The sequence below is a fragment of the Podarcis filfolensis genome (genome assembly GCF_964270895.1).
Source record: "Podarcis filfolensis genome assembly, chromosome: 17".
NCBI lineage: Eukaryota > Metazoa > Chordata > Lepidosauria > Squamata > Lacertidae > Podarcis > Podarcis filfolensis.
Genome location: NC_139621.1, coordinates 30,552,514 through 30,575,729, shown reverse-complemented (window position 1 = coordinate 30,575,729; position 23,216 = coordinate 30,552,514). Strand labels below are relative to the sequence as shown.

The window sequence follows — 23,216 nt, the reverse complement described above, 5'->3', positions numbered from 1 at the left end:
CCACCCCTTGGGGCATTTGGGCTCTAAGCCTACTCATTCTGCTAAGTAAGTGCCTGCTCCAAAGTCCTACCCTGATGACATCACTGTTGTGGTGACGGGCTCTGCCCCTACACCCACCCACCATGTTCTCCATGTTAGTTTTTTCAAAACAATTCTACAAGCGGACACCTGTCTATTCATAGGCATTCCTCTGTGCATTCCTGCCTAGACTCTCTTTTCAGACACTGGGCTTGTTCATATGCTACACTGAACAAAGGCACAAGCTGTCTCTACTGCACATGTACAAGTGCTTTTGTGGAAAGGTGTACACCTGCTGATTTATTCACAGTGTACACAGAGACCAACCCTCCAACACTTCTCTGATGAAAATAGGGATGTCCCATTCCATAATGATAATTTTACCATTTATACCCCACAGATCTTACTGGGTTACCTCTGCACAGCTTCCAACATATATAAAAACATAATAAAACATTAAAAAAAAACCCTTCCCTATATAGGGTTGCCTTCAGACAGCTTGGGGGTCAGATAACTCCACACCCTTCAACATTTCTCCAATGGAAATCGGAACATACTAGGGAAAAGTGGGACATTCCGGGATCAAATAAGGAACCAAGACAGCTGCTGTAAATCTGGAACTGGAAAATCTGGAAAATAGGGACACTTGGAGGGTCTGAGAGACCGTATGTTCATTGAAGGTCACATGTGAATAACTGTACAATGTACCACTTGTGTTTGGGTTGTATATGGAATGTGGACCTCCCTACGGAGATGAACCATGAGGGTCACCATCTACAACATCAAACCCCCCACCTATGCACAATCATTTGTATGCATAGTTTCTGGAAACAGATGCAGCCTAAAGCCATTCATTGAGTTTGTCATGGGAGTGACCTTTGAATGAGAGACTTCCCGCTCTGAGCCGCTATACCAACTGAGCTCTCATGAAACTCATCCAGCCAGGGTATTATTGGTGGGAACCGGACCAAATATTAACAATATGATAAAAACAGCACCAACATAACAAATGAAAAATAGATGACCCCCACAAAGGTGCTGGGTGCATGGCTGTCACCTTTTAAAACACCCACCCAGTATGCAGAAATTAAGCAGGTGTAGGAATTGTACAAATATTTGACAAAGTAGCCAAAGCCATTACAAAAAAATAAAATACATAAAGCAGAATGAAATCAGAAACATGATGGGCAGAAATGGAAGCAGGTGTAGCTTTTCTCCATCCCCTCAATCTCCCTGTTGGGAAAAGCTACCCTTGCTTCCATTTCTGCCTGCCACATCTGCATCAGCACGGAAACTGAGCCAGCACTAAAGTTGGCAACCTGGTTTGAGCCACACACTGCCCACCATATCTCCGCAGCCAAAATGAAACACCGGGGAGTTTTAAAAGGTAGATTCCTGAGTCAGATCAACACTGCAGCACTGCACAAGTCTCCGAGCCGTACTTGGGAACTGCCTTCTGCACTATGCAGCCAGTCTCTGCTGTGCACTCTCTCTCTCTCTCTCTCTCTCTCTCTCTCTCTCTCTCTCTCTCTCTCTCTCATTCACACACACACACACACACACTTTTGTGAAATGTGAGGAGTCACCTGATGTCCGTCAATGTTGTCTCCTCTTAAAGAGCAGGCAGTAAAACTCTTCCTTCTATGGAAGATTATTCCCTCCCTCTCTAAGGATGGCACGTTTATTTAAAACCATCGTCTGTGTATGGCTGCAGCTTGGGGTGCTAAACTGAACTACTTATTGCAGCACTGAAGATCTGAGGGACTTATTCACCTCCCCATCATCTTCTTCTTTCTTTCTTTCCTCTCTTGGAGGAGAGAGCATCTGTGCTCGTCGGACAATGCTTTCTCAGAAATGCTTGGGGTTTCTTTATTTCACTTTCTATCTGTGGGCAAACGTGTTATTCATCCTCCTTCAAGGTAAGTTGCTTTTATCTTGTGTCTCTCTCCTCACCCCCCAGCCTGCCCTATATTTCTCTTTAGACATTTATAATGCTGGTGATTAATCCTTTTGAATCCAGCTCAAAAGAAAAGATTGTTGTATGCGTGCTTTTTATTATTTGGAATGCTAGGTAGGTGACCCAAATACTTGGTTAAAGAGGCAGCTGTATTTATGAATGCAAAGTATGAGGTTTCTATATTCTATAATCTAGTTTAATTGAAGTGGGGGAGATGTATCTATCTGGAAATAAGTTTGTTTATTTGTTATTTAATGTTACACTTCTACCCCCATCTTTTCTTCAAGGTGGGGTACACACTCTTTTATCTTCACAACAACCCTGTGAGGGTTAGGCAGAGATCCTGTCGCAAAACACCAAACACAAGTGGCTATTTCAAAAGACGAAGTGGTTTTGTTTTGTGAGGGATTCTTGGCCTCTGTTTCTTCCACACAGACTGAACATAGGAATCTAATCATTTGTTCATTTAGTTCAGTATTGCCAGCACTGGCTGGCAGCTGCTCTCCAGGGTTTCACTCAGGGGACACTGCCGGAAGATGGTAGGGGTTGAACCCTGACCTTCTACACACAAACCAGATGTTCTAACCACTAAGCTGCTGCTAGAGAGGTGCAAGCCTATGCACACCTCCTTGAGAGTAAACCCTATTAAACTCAGCAGAACTTACCTTTGAGCAAGGCTGCGTGGCATCTGACTGCAAATGGCACTTTGTGGATCGGGGCCACCTGGCAAGAGAAAGGGGAGGACAAGGACCAAGGGGGGAAAAACAGACGGATTCTCATACCAAAGTGCCACAGTTTCTTCGCAAACTGTTGTCGAGTCATGCTTGCCAAAACATGCAAGGCCCTCTTTTTGAGGCTGAATTTAAGACGAAGATCAATGCCGTTCTCACAGTTAGGGTGGCCCGATCTTGCTTCTCTGCCTTTAACAAAAACAGCGGTGTGCACAAAAATTAACCTGGCAATGAAATGGGTAATGGAAAAGACTTTGCCTGCTTAATTTGATCAAGTCAGGCTGCTGTTGAAAACTTAGGATCAAGACTGGTTTTTTTTAAAGCAAGACTGAAATGTCAGCAAACCCACTTACAGCTCACGCTTGTTAGCCAGCAATTCCCAAACTTTCTTTTTCTTTTTTGCTACAGAGGCTGAGACTCAAGAAGTTGAGTTGTCAGCATTCTCACCACCCTCTCAAGAAAATGTTTGCCTTTAACAGCAGCTTCTTCCCCCGACTATACAGTCATACCTCGGGTTACGAACGCTGTGGGTTGTGCGTTTTCAGGTTGCGGACCGTGCTGAACCCAGAAGTACCAGAATGGGTTACTTCCGAGTTTCAGTGCTCGCGCATGCGCAGAAGCACCAAATGGCATCACGCGCATGCGCAGAAGCGCCGACTCGCATCACGCGTGTGTGCAGACGCAGCGATTCAGGCTGCTAATGCTGCGGGTTGCGAACGCGCCTCCCGCACGGGTCACGTTCGCAACCCGAGGTATGACTGTACTTGCCAATTGAGCCCCAAAATATTTGGCCTGCTCCTGTGTCTTCCAAAGTACCATAATGTACAGAAACCAGCAGGTGAAGCTTTTCTCAGCATGGAGATAGGCATTAACCCTTTTCAGATATGGTATTAACATGCTGAGGGGCAGTGAGGCAGCATTATATGGGCACCTAACTTCAATGCATACAGTTATAGGTGCAGAAGCACTTTCAGACCTTCTAAGGACTTACACAGAGGCCAGATACAAACATCCTTACTCTCCCTCTCCATGCGTTCATATAACATCTGAATAAAGTTACAGTCTCACTTGCTAATATGATGATAGCTGCCTCTTGGGGTTGTTTTTTTCCTAAATGGAAAGGTGGGGTGGGTGTTTCCCAAATAAATAATGTTGCAAAAGTTGGGTGCCTCCCCCTCTCTCTCTCTGCCAAACAGTGGCAAGAGCCCATGGGGTTCCAGGCATTCACTCAAGGTCTGTGGTCCTTTGGAAAACTGAGACATGGCGGAGGCTGCCGTAGCTTTAAGAAATATGATTTATTCACCAATTTGCACCTTCAGTCTGCATGGAGGGAGTCCGGATCTTACAGCATGGTCATTTCAAGAGGGACTTGTACCACACAGCCCTGCAGCCATAGAGTCCAAGGAATCTCTCCCAGCCAGCCTTCAGCCAGCCTGCCCAAGATGGATCCCAGTCCTTCTTCCTTCTTCTTCCTCCCAACAACTCTTGCTCAAGACTCTCATTTCCTGTCACCTCACACCCAGTTACCTTGGCAACCTTCCAAACCCCCAGTCTCTGCTCACACTTCATGGCAAAGGGGAAGGGCAGTTTTCTTGCATTGCCAATGGCTCTCAATGGCCCTGTATTGTTCCTTAATGGCCCTAGCTTGGCCAAGTCATTTTGTACAGGCTAGCCCAGTAATTCCTCTGCAGCTTGTATTTCTCCCTTCACATGTCAAATGGTCAATAAATAATATTCCTGATAAAAGCACAGGAGCCAGTGCCAGTAGAGCAGTTGGCTCTCCCATTTGCAAGTGAAGGAGGTGTTCCTTCAGTTACACAGGCCTTGAGGCATGTAGGGCTTTAAGGATAAGACTGGATCGATGTGTGCTCCCAGACTGACACTGATCCATGAGAAGGAATGCAAACCTATCCAGGACAGTTTGCCTACCATCTCTCCAAACAAACGAAACCACCCAACATGCAACATCATCGGATGATACCGCTTCTGAGTAATCCATAGGCATGTGTGAACCCCGGGCAGTGCCAGATTTACGTATAAGCTAAACAAGCTATAGCTTAGGGCCCCACTCTCTTGGGAGCCCCCAAAAAAATTAAAGAAAAAAACTGAATGTACATTTCCAAAATATAAGATAAAAACAAATAAAATAAAACCTACATAGAGCAACAGTGTTTTGTGTTGTGTAGGCTCCTATGATGTAAGTAATGGGCCCTGCCTGCTAGCCTGCTCCCTAAAATATCACTGGTTTGCTCATTTCTATATCAATTAAAAGTAAAGGTAAAGGGACGCCTGACCATTAGGTCCAGTTGTGACCGACTCTGGGGTTGCAGCACTCATCTCGCTTTATTGGCTGAGGGAGCCGGCGTACAGCTTCTGGGTCATGTGGTCAGCATGACTAAGCCGCTTCTGGCAAACCAGAGCAGCGCACGGAAACACCGTTTACCTTCCTGCTGGAGCGGTACCTATTTATCTACTTGCACTTTGACGTGCTTTCAAACTACTAGGTGGGCAGGAGCAGGGACTGAGCAACGGGAGCTCACCCCATCGCGGGGATTTGAACTGATGACCTTCTGATCGGCAAGCCCTAGGCTCTGTGGTTTAACCCACAGTGCCACCTGTGTCCCTCTATATCAATTACTTTGATAAAATACATATTTTGTTATGTGCAAATGGCTTTAGATACCTATTACGTCCATAAATTACTATATAGCATGTATTCCACACAAAAACAGTGACAATTTGTTGTTGAGAAAGGACAGCTGGACATATAAAGGGCCCCATTACCTTCAGTAGCTTAGGGCCTCATCAAACCTAAATCCGATCCTGACCCCAGGCCACAGTTTAGCCAACCACGCCCATTGTGTTGCCAGTGTTATCGATCGTGATACTGTCACATGTAAGAATCCTTGGCCAGCCCTGTTGCCATGAATCCAGTTGTGTTTGTGTGTGAGAGACAGGTGCTCGCCAGGACCAAATCTCTCTGCTGCAGAATAATTCAGTGGCTTATCAGGCATTAATTCAGCATGCAGCAGTTGGTATTGTGATGTGATTAAAACCTTTAAAGGGTATGAATGAATATTCAAATGTCTGGAGGCTTATCTTTTATTATTATTATTCCACTTTCTTGCCCCGTGTTCAGTGACTTCTTCCTTCTGCTATTTCCTTTTCTTCCCTAGATGGCTTGGCATGCAAATCTGAAGAAAGGCTGTTTCACAAACTCTTCTCCCGTTACAACCAGTACATCAGACCTGTGGAAAACGTGTCAGATCCAGTTACAGTGTATTTTGAAGTGGCAATTACACAGCTTGCAAATGTGGTAAGGCTAAATGCGCAGTGCTGGCCAGATAATTAGGTGCTGTGCAATCCAAACCCCCTACCCAGGGGCTCCAGCACATAGATGAAAACCCTGGATGTGCAGTGCTCAGTTTGTGTGAGAATTTTCTCCATTCCCATCTTTGTGGTTCACGAAGTGCTCCATGTGTGCAATGGATCAGTTGAATTTTTCAACATTAAAAAATGAGGGGTGCTAAAAAGTTGTAGCATGATTTGGGAATTCCAAAGAAATTTTGCTTAAATTAATATAGCTTAGTAATAGATTATTTATTTTTATTTATACCCCGCCCATCTGGCTAGGTTTCCCCAGCCACTTTGGGTGGCTTAGTTTCGCTTGGTGTGTGTAGAATTGCATAGAAATCATTAAAATCATCCTGGAGAGAAGGATGAGGGCCAGGAGAAATGAGGCCAGCTGCTAAATCCTGAGAATCTCCTCCTCCTGCTGTGGTCAGTTCCCCTCCCACTCCCTGGTCTCCCAGAACACACAAGGGAAACAAAAAGAGGTATGGTTGCCATACATCCAGATTTTCCCAGACATACCCGGAATACCGCAGTCGGAAGCAGTGTCCGGGTGGAAATCGGGAAAATGTCCGGGAAAATCTGGACGTATATCAACCCATGTTGGCAGTGTTGTTTTTGCTGATTTTTCCTTAAAAATAGCTCAAAAACGTCTTTGTTTTTCCTTTTGCAATTTTGCCAAAAAGGCTCGACAACTTTTGCGTCCGGATTTTCACTTTTTGAAATACAGTGGTACCTCGGGTTAAGTACTTAATTCGTTCCGGAGGTCCGTTCTTAACCTGAAACTGTTCTTAACCTGAAGCACCACTTTAGCTAATGGGGCCTCCTGCTGCTGCCGCACCGCCGCTGCTCGATTTCTGTTCTCATCCTGAAGCAAAGTTCTTAACCTGAGGTACTATTTCTGGGTTAGTGGAGTCTGTAACCTGAAGCGTCTGTAACCTGAAGCGTATGTAACCCAAGGTACCACTGTATGGCAAGCCTAAAAGAGCAGAGAGATTGGTTTCATGCATATGCAGTCTATTACTGCTGGGGGGCGGACCCTGAAGAGGCAGCTGTGGGAAGTCAGGGACCTTCAGCCCTCGTAATTGCCTCATTGGGGGCAAGACCTACTGGGAAGAGTTGATGGGATCAGTAGGCCTGCACTGCCTTTGTTTTCTTTGAATAGTTAACTTCACTGACACCATCTTTTTTATCGCTGACCTACACCTGACTCAGGATCTTGACAGATATAGAAAAGGAGGAGGTTATCATACATGTTAAGAGCATAACACCTGCCTTGCTGGATCAATCCAAAAGTCTGCCTAGTCCTGCATCCTGCATCCAACAGTAACTAGCCAGATACCTTTGCCAGTTCCCAAGCATGACCTGAAGGCAACAGAAAAACTTTGTGGGTACCCAGAGTTTAGAGATATATTGCCTCTGAAAATGGCATGGCTAATGATGGTGTAGTGGTTAAGAGTGGTGGACTCATAATCTGGTGAACCGGGTTGGCTTCCCCGCTCCTCTGCATGCAGCTGCTGGGTGACCTTGGGCTAGTCACACTCCTATGAAGTCTCTCAGCCTCACTCACCTAACAGAGTGTTTGTTGTGGGGGAGGAAGGGAAAGGAGAATGTTAGCCACTTTGAGACTCCTTAAGGGGAGTGAAAGGTGGGGTATCAAGTCCAAACTCCTCTTCTTGATAATAGACCTACCCTCCACAAATGTGCCTGATCTCTCCTGCCTGCAATCAGGAGGGCCCATGGAAGCCTCTGAGATTGCTTCCCATACCTGCGTCTGCACCCTAAGAGACTGTGTGAAGCAGCCCCATGACACAACTGTAGGAGTAAATCATTTGCCCTCTTCTGTCTCTAGGATGAAGTCAATCAGATTATGGAAACCAATCTATGGCTGCGACATGTAAGTGGATATTTGTGCGCCAGGGTGTATTTCACAATAGTGCTGGGCTTCAAAGTTATGGTTGGGATGGCTCCAAAACAGTTCCTGGGATGAGGAAGCAGGAATCTATTGTGAGGGGGGGATCTTGCTGTCACAACACCCATAGTATTACCACTCATGGATTACTGTGGTGTTTATTATTATCACTATTATTTTGGTTTATTATCTGTCCTACACCCAAGGGTCCCAGTATGAGTTACAAAAATTTGAAATACAGTCTGTGAGTTCTTATGATAAAGAGCTGTATATTAATCAAATAAATTATTATTATTATTATTATTATTATTATTATTATTATTAACTGATTTTATTATGTATGGTATATCCTTGTTGTATACTGCTTAGACACTATGGTATAAAGTGGTATATAAATTATTAAAATAGAATAAAACTAAATAAAAATATATGAAGTTATTCTATTATATCTTCATAACAATAATAATATAATTTATTGTTTACACCCCACCCATCTGGCTGGGTTTCCCCAGCCACTTTGGGCGGCTCTCAACAGAATATTAAAAATACGATAAAACTTCAAACATTAAAAACTTCCCTAAACAGGGTTGCCTTCAGATGTCTTCTAAAAGTCTGATAGTTGTTTATTTCCTTGACATCTGATGGGTGCGTGTTCCACAGGGTGGGCGCCACTGCCAGGAAGGCCCTCTGTCTGGATGTCTAACACTGTTGTCTAAGGCAACACAGTGACATTCATGTTCAAGTGGTGTTTGAGCAGAAGAGCTTGCTGCATCAGGCCACTAGCTCATCAAGTCCAGCATCTTGTTCTCAAAGTGGCCAACCAGATGCCTGTGGGGATACCAAAAGCAGGACCTAAGTGCAGCAGCACTTAGCCCACCTGTGATTCCCGGCAAATGGCATTCAGAGACAGTGGAGGTAGAACATAGCCATCATGCCCAAAATCCAATCTCAAACATAGCCATCATGCCCAAAATCCAATCTCAAACATAGCCAACATGCCCAAAATCCAATCTCAAACATAGCCATCATGCCCAAAATCCAATCTCAAACATAGCCAACATGCCCAAAATCCAATCTCAGATATAGCCAGCATGCCTAAAATCCAATCTCAGACATAGCCATCATGCCCAAAATCCAATCTCAAACATAGCCAGCATGCCCAAAATCCAATCTCAAACATAGCCAGCATGCCCAAAATCCAATCTCAAACATAGCCAGCATGCCCAAAATCCACTCTTGCTAAACAAAGAGGCTTTGGGTGAAGGAAGAAATATCTACAAAAGCCCTGAAAATCAAGCTGCAGGTGAAGGGTGAATTTTCTAGGATCCAAAAGCTAGTTTTTTCTCTCTTTTAGATTTGGAACGACTACAAACTGCGGTGGAATCCAATAGAATACGAAGGGATTGAGTTTATCCGTGTGCCAGCGGATAAAATATGGAAACCTGATATTGTGTTATACAACAAGTATGAACTCTAGTTCCTCATCATTTTACAGCTTTTAAAAAATATATATATAATCAAAACCAAACCAAATCCTTCTGTATTAATATTGCATGGTACAACTTAAGGCTGCCTTGTGTTTGCATTTCCAGTGCCGTTGGAGATTTCCAGGTCGAAGGGCGGACCAAAGCTCTTCTCAAATATGATGGTACCATCACATGGACGCCACCCGCCATCTTTAAAAGCTCCTGCCCCATGGATATTACTTTCTTCCCCTTCGATCACCAAAACTGCTCCCTGAAATTTGGGTCGTGGACTTACGACAAAGCTAAAATTGACCTTCTAATTGTTGGCTCCAAAGTGGATATGAACGACCTTTGGGAGAATAACGAATGGGAAATAGTTGATGCTTCTGGCTATAAACACGATATCAAGTACAACTGCTGTGAGGAGATCTACACCGACATCACCTACTCGTTTTATATCCGAAGGCTGCCCATGTTCTACACCATTAATCTGATCATCCCCTGCCTATTCATTTCATTCCTGACTGTACTGGTTTTCTACCTTCCATCTGACTGTGGAGAGAAAGTGACCCTTTGCATCTCTGTCCTACTTTCTTTGACCGTGTTCCTGTTGGTAATCACAGAAACAATCCCCTCTACCTCTCTGGTAATCCCTCTGGTAGGAGAATACCTGCTGTTCACCATGATATTTGTGACTCTCTCTATCGTTGTCACGGTCTTTGTACTGAACATCCACTACAGGACTCCGATGACTCACACGATGCCCAAGTGGGTGAAAACCGTTTTCCTCCGTCTCCTGCCCAAAGTCCTGATGATGAAGAGACCTGTCCAGAAACACATCGAAGCCCAGCCTAAGAAAACCAAGAAAAATGGTGCCGCTAAATCCAGCAAGCAAAAGGCCGATGACCCAGGGGAAGCGAAAGTCTACGGCGAGCACAGATGCTGCCACTGCGACAAACCCAGCGAACCGTCCACGGGTAAGAAAAGGAGACCAAGCCACCAGTCGGCTAAATGGGGGTCTGAGCAAGCAGAATACTCCCCTGAGGTCAAAGAAGTAATTAGCAGTGTCCAGTTCATCGCAGAAAACATGAGGAGTCAGAATGAGACCAAAGAGGTAAGCGTTCTGGTGTCTTGAGAATGAATTTGTATCTGAGAACCAGCAGCTGAGTTATAGAGGTCAGTCTTCCCCAACACAGTGCCCTCCAGCTGTTGCTATAACTATAACTTCCATCATGCTTGACCATCAGCCAGGGTGGCTGTGTCTGATGGGAGTTATAGTCCAACAACAGCTGGGCAGCACCTGGTATTGGTCAAAAGTCCTCAAAAGTCCTCAGTATACCTGAAGGAGCATCTCCACCCCCATCGTTCAGCCCGAACATTGAAGTCCAGCTCTGAGGGCCTTCTGGTGGTTCCCTCACTGCGAGAAGTGAGGTTACAGGGAACCAGGCAGAGGGCCTTCTCAGTAGTGGCGCCCGCCCTGTGGAATGCCCTCCCATCAGATGTCAAGGAAATAAACAACTATCTGACTTTTAGAAGACATCTGAAGGCAGCCCTGTTTAGAGAAGTTTTTAATGTTTGATATTTTATTGCGTTTTTAATATTCTGTTGGGAGCCACCCAGATGGGTGGTGTATAAATAAATTATTATTGTTATCATCATCATCATCATCATCATCATCAATAAATTTGGTGCATAACACAAGCAATGGCAGAAGGCTCAAGACCTTGGTTGGTGCTAGCCCTGGTGCCATGTAAGTTCTCAGGGTGTCAGTAAGGAAAATGGTGAAGGCCTTTTCCCAGAACAAACAGTGACACTCCCTGAAATGAAAAGCAGCTCCTTCTGAACTCCAGTGTAGCTCTGTAGAACTCCAGAAGAGAGGGGAAGCATTGCTAAATGGGTACATGCCCAGTGTCACACTGGCGAGCAGGCACCGATGTCAGCAGAAAGGGTGGTTCCTCAGCGGAATGAGGCTTAAGGGGTGATGTCTCTGGGGATTTTTGATCAGGGGCCCCTGGTCCAAGGGGCACCTGACTGACAGATTCTGGCTTGGTGCCGGGGCCTAGTCCTGAATTTAGAGCACCTCCACAGTTTGCACCAGTGGTGTACCTGATCCAGTTGATTCTTAGGAACATGGGAAGCTGGCTAATGCCTGTTAGCAGAGGCACTTAAATAAAGCTGATGGAGGCTGTACACACACACACACACAGAGAGAGAGAGAGAGAGAGAGAGAGAGAGAGAGAGAGAATCCTGGGAACAGGCCATTGGTCCATCTAGGTCAGTATTATCTATGTTGACTGGTAGCAATTCTCCAAGGGTTCAGATATGAGTCTTTTCCCAGACCTACCTCATAACCTCCAACATTTCTCTGATGAAAATAGGGACGTCCTGTTCCATTATTGTTGTCATCATCATCATCATCATCATCATCATCATCAATACCCCACCCATCTGACCAGGTTGCCCCAGACACTCTGGACGGCTTCCAACATACATAAAGACATAATAAAACATTAAACATTACAAAAAGCTTCCCTCTACACGGCTGCCTTCAGATGTCTTCTAAAGGTTGTATAGTTACTTATCTCCTTGGCTTGGGACTCACTTAACTCAATACCCTCCAACATTTCTCCAATGAAAATAGGGATGCCCCAAGGGAAAGCGGGACATTCCAGGATCAAATCAGAAACCAGGATAGCTTCTGTAAATCTAGGACTGTCCCTGGAAAATAAGGACACTTGGAGGGTGTGCTACCTGTTCATGCTGTGGGTTGACCCTGGGACCTTCTGTATGACAAGCGGACTTGCCGTGACTGAACTACAGCCCTTCCCCTTCTTCCTCAGAGTCCTGGCTGTCGCTGATTTCCAGGCTCATGTCATAACAGTAGTCTTCCAGTGTCTAAGAACTGCTGCCACCATTTATTTTACCTCAGAGCGCTTGCTATAATATGAAGGTGCTTCCATCTCCCACCTTTCCCAGATCCCATCTGTCTTGTGTACTTAGGCTAGAAGCATTTTGGCGTTTGGCGTCTTTCTGAGAACGTGGCAGCACAACGGGGATGTTAATCTCAGTAGGATCCTTGAACAGCTGTTGTAATGTAAATAATGTAATTACTATGGGAGCTGTTGAGGGAAGAAAGCTCCCTACGGTTTCAACAGAAATGAAGACTGCACCTCAGGGAACAAGCCTGTGATTTTATGTGGGCAGCACTGCAATGGTTATCCATACCAGGAAAGCTTTTCCATTTTAGAAAGGAAAAAGCATCTAATGCAAGTGCGAACATGTTCCCTTTTCCTTCAGCCTTCAGCCCTGGGCTCTCTGGTCCTCAGGGCTCTTGGGATCTCCCTAACACAGGGCCCCCTCTCCCCACTGAAATTAGGTTGAAGAAGCATTCTGTTAGTGTCAATAGAATAGGCTGTGTTGTGTGCTTGATTGCAGCATGTATGTGGTACCCACAATAGTCTCTCTCTGGTTTTAAACCCCTGTTGTACTGTATTGAAGGATCTGTTGAGAGAGAGAGAGAGAGAGAGAGAGAGAGAGAGAGAGAGAGAGAGAGAATATCCTGGGAACAATACCAAGTCAGGCCATTAGTCCATCTAGGACTAGGTCATGGGTAGGCAAACTAAGGCCCGGGGGCCGGATCCAGCCCAATCACCTTCTAAATCTGGCCCGTGGACAGTCTGGGAATCAGTGTGTTTATACAAGAGTAGAATGTGTCCTTTTATTTAAAATGCATCTCTGGGTTATTTGTGGGGCATAGGAATTCGTTCTTTTTTTTCTTTTTTTTCCTTTTCAAAATATAGTGCGGCCCCCCACAAGGTCTGATGGACAGTGGACCAGGCCCCTGCCGAAAAAGTTTGCTGATCCCTGTCTAGGTCAATGTTATCTTTGTTGACTGGCAACAGTTCTCCAAGGGTTCAAATATTAGTCTTTTCCCAGACCTGCCTCATAACCTCCAATATTTCTCTGATGAAAATAGGGACGTCCTATTCCATCAACATCATTTTATTATTTATACCCCACCCATCTGACCAGGTTGCCCCAGACACTCTGGATCTGTCCCTCTGCCTCTTCCCTGTTCCATATGGGCATAACTATTAACAAATTATTAAATAGTCTTATTAAATAGTCGCATGACTCACCGTCGGCTCACCTACTCCTCCTGCACCACTCTTCCAGTGCTAGCACGAGAGGCACTGTCCATTGACTGCGTTTGGCAAGCTTGCAACATTTTGCCCCAGTATGTAGTTACCTGCATACTGGGATAATGCCACTTTGCCAGGCTTGAGGTGAAAAAAACAGTGCCTTTTTGATATCAGGAACCATTGTACCAATCTCCAGCTTCATCTCATACCTATTTGTATGTCTAGCAATCCACAAACCCACTACTAATGACAGGGGCGAAAGACTAGTGTTTAGCAGGTCTAGAAGAAGTGCCCATTTCAGGTTTTAGGGGTCCTTGGGCAAAGTGTCCTCAGTAAATTCCCTCCTTGGGAGCTCTCCACTTCCTTGGCACTCTTTCCACTGCCCAGTCACTCACCTCTCCCTCTAGGCCCAGTTTGTACCACTTTCCGGAGGGAAAGGAAAAAGCTTGCAGCAGCTCCTCCTCCTCCTCCTCTATCCTCTCACTGCTTGCTCACTTTGAGTGGGCAGGTGAACAAGCAGAAGCAGCAAGAAGGTGGAGTAGCAGGTCTAGGAAGCTCTGGGATTAAGCAGTCAACCACTGCTAGGAATGGGTTTCAGCAGGTCTCTGGCATTGCCAATCCCTATACACTGGCCATCCTGGAAGCAAAGGATCAGGTGTGAAGATGGGCAGCTAGTGATAAGCAGCAACCAGCAAAACTCCTTCTTATCATTGTGTGGAGATTTTGCTGCTAGTTAAATAACACTGTTTTGTGGGGCCATCTCTGTAAGTAAACAAATGGGAGCAACAGCTTTTAAAAATGGGACTCAGCAATTATGCTAATAGGTTTGCGTATTTAAATGGATAAATATTTCATGCTTAGCAGGGTATCATTTTCTTTGGCATGAAGACACTGAATATGCACTTAGAAGTTCTACAGAAATGGAGGCCCTCGTCCCAGGGTGGTGGTCAATCAATGTAGCCCTATTGAATTCTGTAGAGCTGTGCTGATGCAAGGGAACAAAGGAGCTGTCTTGAAAGGGAGCCAAAAGACAAACATAGGGTTGAACTGGAGCTTTGGGGCCAAGCCTGGATTAACCATTATGCTAAGTAAGCTACAGTGTAGGGTCCCAGCCAGTTTGGGGTCTTTGCCTGTAGTGGAATTACTGGAAAGCTTCCTAATGCAGAGAGAGGATGGCCATCTTCCATCTTGCTCTTTCCACTGAGCTCTTTGAAGAGTGCACTGTAATAAAACGGAACAGTAGCTGTACTTCCTGGAAGAGGGAAACTGACATTACTGGTAGCCCTGGGAACAAGATAACAGGCAGACATTTTATGACCAAATGGAGGCCTGAAATTCCTGCTGATTTATTGTCCAAAGTTGTTCCAAGGGATCAACACTGTACCTATGTACAGAAACTGGGTTTGTACTGAGTTTGTACTGACACACTGCCCGGTGGTGTTCACAGAAAGGGGGAGGATGTTAGGTTTCTGTTTGTGCCACTGTGCAGTGCTTGGAGTCACAAGACTCTTTTTACATTCCAGAGATTCCAGACTGTTGGAAGTCTCACGGGAGACGGATGTTGATATTACTGGTTTCCTGTTTCTTTGTTCCAGTTGCCTCTCTACTTTCACAGAGAGAGGATGCATGTTTTATTTCTGTCTGCATAGTTAGAAATAAAACTCTTAGCAATGTAGCTCATATTTCTCGTCTTCCGCATGCTGCTTGTATACTCTGCGTAATGCTAACGTTCCTGGAGCCTCATCAAAGGTTCAGGTCGTTAATCACTGTTGGAGGGCTTGGCCGGAGGAATAGCTTGGCCGAACGCAAGTTCCAACACAAACATGGACCTTTGAGTGATTTCATCTGTATTCCCAGTTGTCATTACCAAACATGAGTGTGGGTCTGAGTGGACCTGGCAGGAAGCATGAAAGCAGGAGGTTTTAGTCAGCCATATCTCACTCAGTTGTCAAGCTGATGCCACAATAAATTAATTATTCTTGAAGGTCCTGGGGGACTGGTTTTGTGTGTATTTAGCATTCTTCATCCAAGGGGCTCTCCAGTAAAACTAGTGGCAATCAGGTTTAAAGAGAATGTCATTTATGTATAAGTCCAGGGCTCCAAAACATAGTTCACAATCCTCTAATAAACCCTTTGCCAATGTGGGGCTCTCCAGATGTTTTGGGGTTACTTGTTCCCATCAGCCACAGCTGTGTCAGCTGGGGTTGAGGAAAGTTGTAGTCCAAAACATCTGGAAGGCACCAGGTTGGGGAAGGCTTCCTGAAAAGGACATTGCTGTTCAGCTTTGTTTGGACCTCTAAATCATGCACACTTTCTCTCTGCTGGTCTAAAACAACTAAAGATGGAAGATGTCTGATGCTTTCCTTAAAGAAAGTTTCCTAATACAATTATTCCAAAATGGGCATAGCATTGGTCCTGAAGTCAGCATGGTTTCAGCTAAGCTTCTAGAATTCAGTGATACTAGGACATGTCAACGCTTCACAATGCTCCAGTTTCATGCGCATCTTCACAAGACAAAAGCTGGAAAATGTCACAATTGAATGGGCAAAACACTTCTTTCAGCAGAACCTCAAACTGATAATGTTTTATTACCTGGGGAAAGCTGAATTGTGTCTAAACCTGGCACATTAAATATGATATGTCTTCTTGTGTGTTTACAGGTGGAAGATGACTGGAAATACGTTGCCATGGTAATTGACAGAGTGTTCCTGTGGGTGTTCATAATTCTCTGTGTATTTGGGACTGCTGGATTATTCCTACAGCCCCTGATAGCAGACACATAATTCACTGACTGTTCAAGTTTTGCTCTACGTGTACCTTTCAGTTTTATATTCAAGTTGTCCTCCTGCAGTAGAATGTCTGCTTTCACCTCAGGTCAAAAGAGCAATGTTTTCTTCTTTATTTCTATTGGCTTTCGCATTTTCCACCCTCAGGGAACCTTGTCCACATTGGCTTGCTCATTGAGGAACCTTTGCACATCTGCTATGGAACCCTGACTTGTTGTAAATGATTCTAGAGTGTGCAGCTCATTCATACCCATTGAGCACTGAGTGGGCTTATTGGCCAGCTCAGCATTCTCCACTGGTAAACAAGTATGTTCTGGAGCACATCAACTGCTCCACTATGGCCGCACATTGCTTCTACACTAGGAACGAACGGTTCCTGGTAAGCTTCCAGGGAACCCTGTTTGAAAATTATTGGACAGAGCTGGTCCACACAATGTAATTAGGCAACATGCCTCATTCTCATCTCTAATAAAAAGTAGATTAGAATTTTTTTTAAGTGGCTCATTTGTAGGCTCTTGGTGCATTGTTTCTTTGAAGAAACTAGTTCAAGGTGAGCCAAACAAGAACCAGCTTGAGCAAGCATGGCTATATGATTAGGAGAAAATGTTCCCAGCCATCCTATTTCCACATTTGCAGGCATTTTTCAAAATCCATTGGAGAATCCATTGGAGATGTGTCATCCATCCTCCATGAGAGCTCATCTGCACTTCCGCTTGTGCCAGTTGACCCCCTCCTTTCCAAAGGAAGAACTGCCCTTTAGTGATAGATTGGAACAAATGGCAATCTGGAGAAAACCCAAATTGCCGTTTGCTCTGATTGAGCGCTAAAGAGCAGTTTCCCTGCCCCAGGGGAAAGCAGTGGGACAAGAGGAAATATGGAGGAGTCCTAACAAAATAAAATAAAGTGTGCTAGTCAGCCTAAGGAAGCTACCCACACAATATTAATTGTTTGTGACTGTTGACTGTTTTGGAATCACGTTCTTCTGTGGTTGTAAACATTGCAAAATGCTTCTGACTGGCCTAACAGGATTCTGAGACGCACTAATGGCATGATTCCTCGGAGGCGAATTATAACCACGGAGCAAAAACCAGTCACGTCTGTTTATGAGCTTTCCCTTAAATGTATGTCCATGTGCTCCTTTTTGTTATGGTTAAGCTTGATATACAGAAGGAATCTTAACTTACTAATTTATTACTCTTGCCAATATTTTCTGAATACTCATTATATCATATGGGGGAAAGGGGGGAGGCTCATTCCAGTTCTCCAAGCATTAGGAAGTTCCAAGAGGTGGGTTTGGTTGGGGTTTTTTAAAATGAAGTCAATTTCCTGCTGATGGGAAGAGAGCCCTGAAGACTTACAGAAGCCTGCCAATTTGCAAACATGCAAAGAGAGTGTGTTGGAAGGAAGTAGACTCCTAAAGCAATCGGCAGAACCACTAGTCCTACAAGCCCAAAGAGCAGCACAGCTCAAGGCTCCTTCATCATCAGCCAATGGTTGCAAATCACAGCTCACTTACTCTTTGTGTGCCCAAATTCAAGCCAGTTTATATTCCCACCAGCAACACACAAGCAGAACAGGTAGACTGTCCATTACAAGAACATCTGCAACTCTCAGCTCCCGCAAAGGAAACACCATTGATCATTTCCGACTCTTAGCATGCAAACAAAAGATGGCTGCCCCTACATGTACGGTATATATGTCTGTGGGAAAGCAGCCCCACATTAGCTTGGTCAATGGCTAGATTCACCTATAGGGACCTATCTTTATTCTATATCCTTGGGGAATATGCATGAGGATGTTGTACAGCAGGACTAGACAGAAAGTAGATTAGGATCTACTGGCAGAATGGGAGTGATTTGCAGTAGGCTGATAACTTTTTAGAAACTCCCATTTTTAAAAAAATAGCAACAGCAAAAAGGTGTCCCCTGCCTCCCCCATCCCACCCCACCTTGCGAAAGAAAGAAAGAACAATGGTTGTTATCTGGTGTGTAGTAACTCAGATGTCAATTCCATACATTATATAGGAAGGCTATCCCTCTCATGGGGTACTGTAGGTAACAGAATCATCCTGTAGGTCTGCAATGGCCACTGTCCCCACCTACCACCCTGAGTCATTATTTTGTACCTAACTTAACTGGCAGAGAGGGACGCAGGTGACACTGCGGGTTAAACCGCAGAGCCTACGGCTTGCCAATCAGAAGGTTGGCGGTTTGAATCCCCACAACGGGGTGAGCTCCTGTTGCTCGGTCCCTGCTTCTGCCAACCTAGCAGTTCAAAAGCACATCAAAGTGCAAGTAGATAAATAGGTACCACTCCTGCGGGAAGGTAAACGGCACTTCCGTGCACTGCTCTGGTTTGCCAGAAGCGGCTTGGTCATGCTGGCCACATGACCCGGAAGCTGTACACCGGCTCCCTCAGCCAATAAAGCGAGATGAGCGCCGCAACCCCAGAGTTGTCTGCGACTGGACCTAATGGTCAGGGGTCCCTTTACCCTTTACCTTTAGCTGGCAGATCTTGTGGGGGCCAGAAAAAACATGAAGTAGCTTGTGCATGCCTGAAGTCCCACGATGGTTGCGCTAGACCAGTGTCGGGGACTGATAAGGAGTATAGACAGGGAACAATGTTGTGGTTTGCATCCTACACTCTGCTTATTCTTCCAGTGTAGTTAAAATGACACTAGTACCATTACTTGCTTATGCGGGAGAAACCTGAAATATATTAAGCACGCAATAGGCATCTCTCTATATATTACACACACAGTGGCTGCAATCCAGCACAGACTTAGATATGATAACGAATAGTTTTACACGTGCCTAACAATGTGCTGAGTTTATGGTGACCGATGCAGTTCTGACTTTCATGATTTCCTCATTCTTGGTGTTTGTTGTTTTGTTTGGAATATGTTTGTATTTTTCTACAATATGTCACATATTTAAGTAGCTTCAAATAAAAAAATTAAAAGCAGTTTATTACGTATTCACGTTATTTAAAATAGCTGTGCCGTTTTCTGCTTTAAAATTCTAGGAACGCATTCACACTAACCACTTTTTAAAAAATGCAAGCATGGCTGAGATTCGCACCCAAAAGGCCATGCTTGCTGGGGCTGATGGAAGTTGTAGTCCAAAATATCTGGAGGGCACCAGGTTAGGGAAGGATGTTATAGGATTATGCACAGTTGGGCTGGAGTGATACCTTTTCCTTAGTTCATAATCAGCCAGTGTTTTGCTGGTTCAATCAGAAAAACTATATTGTGTCAGATAATAGGATGGGTGATACCCACTCTATATGGCTTTTTCCCCCCCATGGAAACTCCCTGGTTATAAATCTGGAGTACAGTGGTACATCAGGATGCGAACAGGATCCGTTCCGGAGCCCCGTTCACATCCTGAACATAACGTAAGACGCGGCGTGCGCGGGTTGCGTTTCACCACTTCTGCGCATGCTCGTGACGTCATTTTGAGCATCTGCGCATGCGCGAGCGGCGAAACCCGGAAGTAACACCTCCGTTACTTCCAGGTCACCGCAGAGCGCAACCCGAATGCGCTCAACCTGAAGCGTATTTATCCCGAGGTATGACTGTATAATTTAGTGATATTCCATTTAAACTCCCCAGATAAATTGGCCTTTCAATATATAAAAAATATAGCCAGATTCCTGCTTACTTTGACCCTATCAAAATGACAGTTTTATATTGCTTTTCATCACTGAGTTACGGTTTCTTCCAAAGAATCCTGGGAATTATAGGTTGGTGAGGGTGCTGAAGATGATCTATTAGGGATCCTGGGGTGCCTGTCTCACCCTCAACGATCTATGAGGTGGTAGAATGACTGTACCACAGCGAACTGCATGCAGGAGACACTATTTCTGAATGCCCTTCCACATATATTACATTAAGTAGCTAATTAACACCGATGGGTGAATGTGTCCAGCCTAGCTCTCTCCCCCTGCTGTGCTACTTATTTTTGCTGGAAGCAAATTTTTCTTAAGGAGAAATTTTCAAAAATGTGGTTTCCCTCACCTACATTATGATGTGGTGAGGTCCATTCTCCCACCTCAGGTTTCTATCACACTGTGTGTAGATGGAGCCCATAATTCCCAGGCTTCTTTGGAAGAAGCTGTGGCTAAGTGTATCGTGCCAATCTAAATGTAGCTCCTAGTTTAAAGCTGTAGGCTTGTGATGCCCTTTGCAGAAGAGGAACGGTAGGTCTGGAATTCTGAAGGCCATAGATATAAGCTTGGATCTTAATCACTGCAATAACCGAGATACTGTGGGGCCTTCTGTTTATTCACTGACATACAGTAGGTGTGTAATCTGTGCTACACATCTAGCAGGTTCATTTTATGAACTTTAAGCAGGCAGAAGCATAAGACTATTGTCTCTTTTAGGAGTGACTGTGTGCAATCTGAGGTGTCAAACTGCTGTAAGTTTTAGATTTGTTGAGGAAATTCCACAAGATGGATGATCTTAAAAATATATCTCAAGTCTCGTGACCATAAAATTAGATCAAATCATTGGTTAATCAGGCCCAGCTTTTTAATTAAATCACTGCTGATTGCTTAGAGATTTGACTTAATTAAATTAAGATGCTGTGGAAGAATTTCACACCATTTTGCTATTTCAGAGAGGCTGTTTTGAGTTAACCCTGCACTGCTCAAGTTTTTTTACTAATGTAGCTTAAGGTCCTTAAATTTATCTCAGTGGAGTTTCATGTGCCCACCTACCTAAGTTTCCCTCTACCTGAAACCCTCCAGATGTTTAAGACTACAATTCCCATTAGCCCTGAACTTTGGCCATGCTGGGAGAGAGGTGCACGAGGTTGGAGAAGATTGGTTGACACCACTGAGGACCTGACTACTGGAATGTAGGGTTCACACTTTTGTGTATGGGTAGTGCTCACTGGAAGGACAGATCCTGAAGCTGAGGCTCCAATACTTTGGCCACCTCATGAAAAGAGAAGACTCCCTGGAAAAGTCCCTGATGCTGGAAAAGATGGAGGGCACAAGGAGAAGGGAACGACAGAGGACGAGATGGCTGGACAGTGTTTTTGAAGCTACCAGCATGAGTTTGACCAAACTGTGGGAGGCAGTGGAAGACAGGAGTGCCTGGCGTGCTCTGGTCCATGGGGTCATGAAAAGTCGGACACGACTAAACGACTAAACAACAACAACAGCAATGCAACATCCTGACTGATGGCTCCCATGTTTTATTTACCCTGCTGCTGTTGCCTATTATGCTTCATGTTACTGTGTGGGGTGTTGTTGTTTCACAGCTAACAGTTATTTCACAAAATATAGGCCCCTTTGCTTATTATAACGCAAAGAAAAGCGGGATGTGCATTTATTTCATCCAGGATTCTGCACACAGTTTCTTCTAAGCACTGTGAAATCAGAGGCGGCATCTGAAATTGAACATTAGATATCAAAAGAGAATAGCAAAGATGGTCTGGAGAGCAGCCATGCACCTGGGACTAGCCATATGTGGGGCAAGTGGCAATGTCACACTCTGCTCATGATGATGCTCCACAAGGACAGAGGGGGAAAGAATTATATGAAAATAAGCCCTGAGCAGTTGGCTGCCTTGGAATGTCCTTTCTACCTATTTTTAGAACTCAGCCGCAGCCTTTCCCCACTGCTAAGTTTCACCACCACCACCAGTTCTTTGTCGACACACAAAAACAACACTCTCCGTCTCATGAGTCATTATTGCTTTTATTCATTATGTTTACACCCGTGCACGGTTCTTGCCTGCGACAACAATCTAGCATCCAAAGCTGCTCACATACAGGACAAATAGGTTTTCTAGCACGTTGTGACATTTTACTTTTTACTTCCTGCGCTAGGGTTGAGCCTAGGGGGTGCAGAGTGAACACAGAGCGGATAGCAATTTCCTTAGTGGACTATTTCGCCCCAGTATATATGCTCTTTACCAGATGGGGCAATGCTGCGAACCTCAAGGCTTGCATGCTGCATGCACGATTTGTGTCAAATTTCATTTTTGGTCTCAGAATAGCTTGGTGGGTACTTGGCACTTGTTTCCTTTTAAAAATAAAATTTAAAAAACATGGATGGGGCGTTTTAATTATAAACTGAGCACACTAGACAAGTTCTACTCCAATCTTTGGTCTTTTGTACTGTAAAATTCCTGTATGTGGACCTGGATGCCATACCCTCCAACATTTCTCCAATGGGAACAGGGGCATCCTAAGGAAAAACGGGACATTCCAGGATCAAATTAGAAACTGGGATGGCTTCTGAAAATCTAGGACTATCCCTGGAAAATAGAGACACTTGGAAGGTCTGGGACAACCCCAAGGGCTGCTTGGCCTTCCTATCTGTGTGCATGCTTGTCTACTATTGCGGCATCTAGGGTTCATTGCGTGCCAAAAATTGAACTAAGTAGCAGCAGCATTATGGTGCTGGAGGAGACTCTTGAGAGTCCCATGGACTGCAAGAAGATCAAACCTCTCCATTCTTAAGGAAATCAGCCCTGAGTGCTCACTGGAAGGACAGATCCTGAAGCTGAGGCTCCAATACTTTGGCCACCTCGTGAGAAGAGAAGACTCCCTGGAAAAGACCCTGATGTTGGGAAAGATGGAGGGCACAAGGAGAAGGGGACGACAGAGGACGAGATGGTTGGATAGTGTTCTCAAAGCTACCAGCATGAGTTTGACCAAACTGCGGGAGGCAGTGGAACACAGGAATGCCTGGCATGCTCTGGTCCATGGGGTCACGAAGAGTCGGACACAACTGAACGACTAAACAACAACAAGCAGCAGCATGCAGTACGGTTGGAGGGGACTGAGCCCAGCTGATGCTTTTCACTAGCATGGAACTGGATCGCAAAGCGATGTCT

The 23,216-nt window shown here is 44.9% G+C and overlaps 1 protein-coding gene and 2 long non-coding RNA genes across 3 annotated transcripts in view; 1 reads left to right on the top strand and 2 right to left on the bottom strand.

Moving 5' to 3' along the window:
* LOC310753143 overlaps positions 1-23,216 on the bottom strand; it is a 254,263-nt gene that overhangs the window by 204,873 nt on the left and 26,174 nt on the right. The gene's annotated exons all lie outside the window — the stretch shown is intronic.
* Positions 1,512-16,396, top strand: CHRNA6 (cholinergic receptor nicotinic alpha 6 subunit). Its single transcript, XM_083593598.1, has 6 exons — positions 1,512-1,937; positions 5,883-6,022; positions 7,910-7,954; positions 9,324-9,433; positions 9,562-10,549; positions 16,238-16,396. The coding sequence occupies exons 1-6, from the start codon at positions 1,859-1,861 to the stop codon at positions 16,358-16,360; spliced, it is 1,485 nt and encodes a 494-aa protein (XP_083449724.1). The 5' UTR covers positions 1,512-1,858; the 3' UTR covers positions 16,361-16,396.
* On the bottom strand, positions 9,707-16,480 carry LOC310753121. The gene is made up of 3 exons (XR_014543203.1): positions 16,395-16,480; positions 10,193-10,286; positions 9,707-9,784 (listed from the first exon to the last, which is right to left on the bottom strand). It is a non-coding gene; the product is annotated as an uncharacterized lncRNA (long non-coding RNA).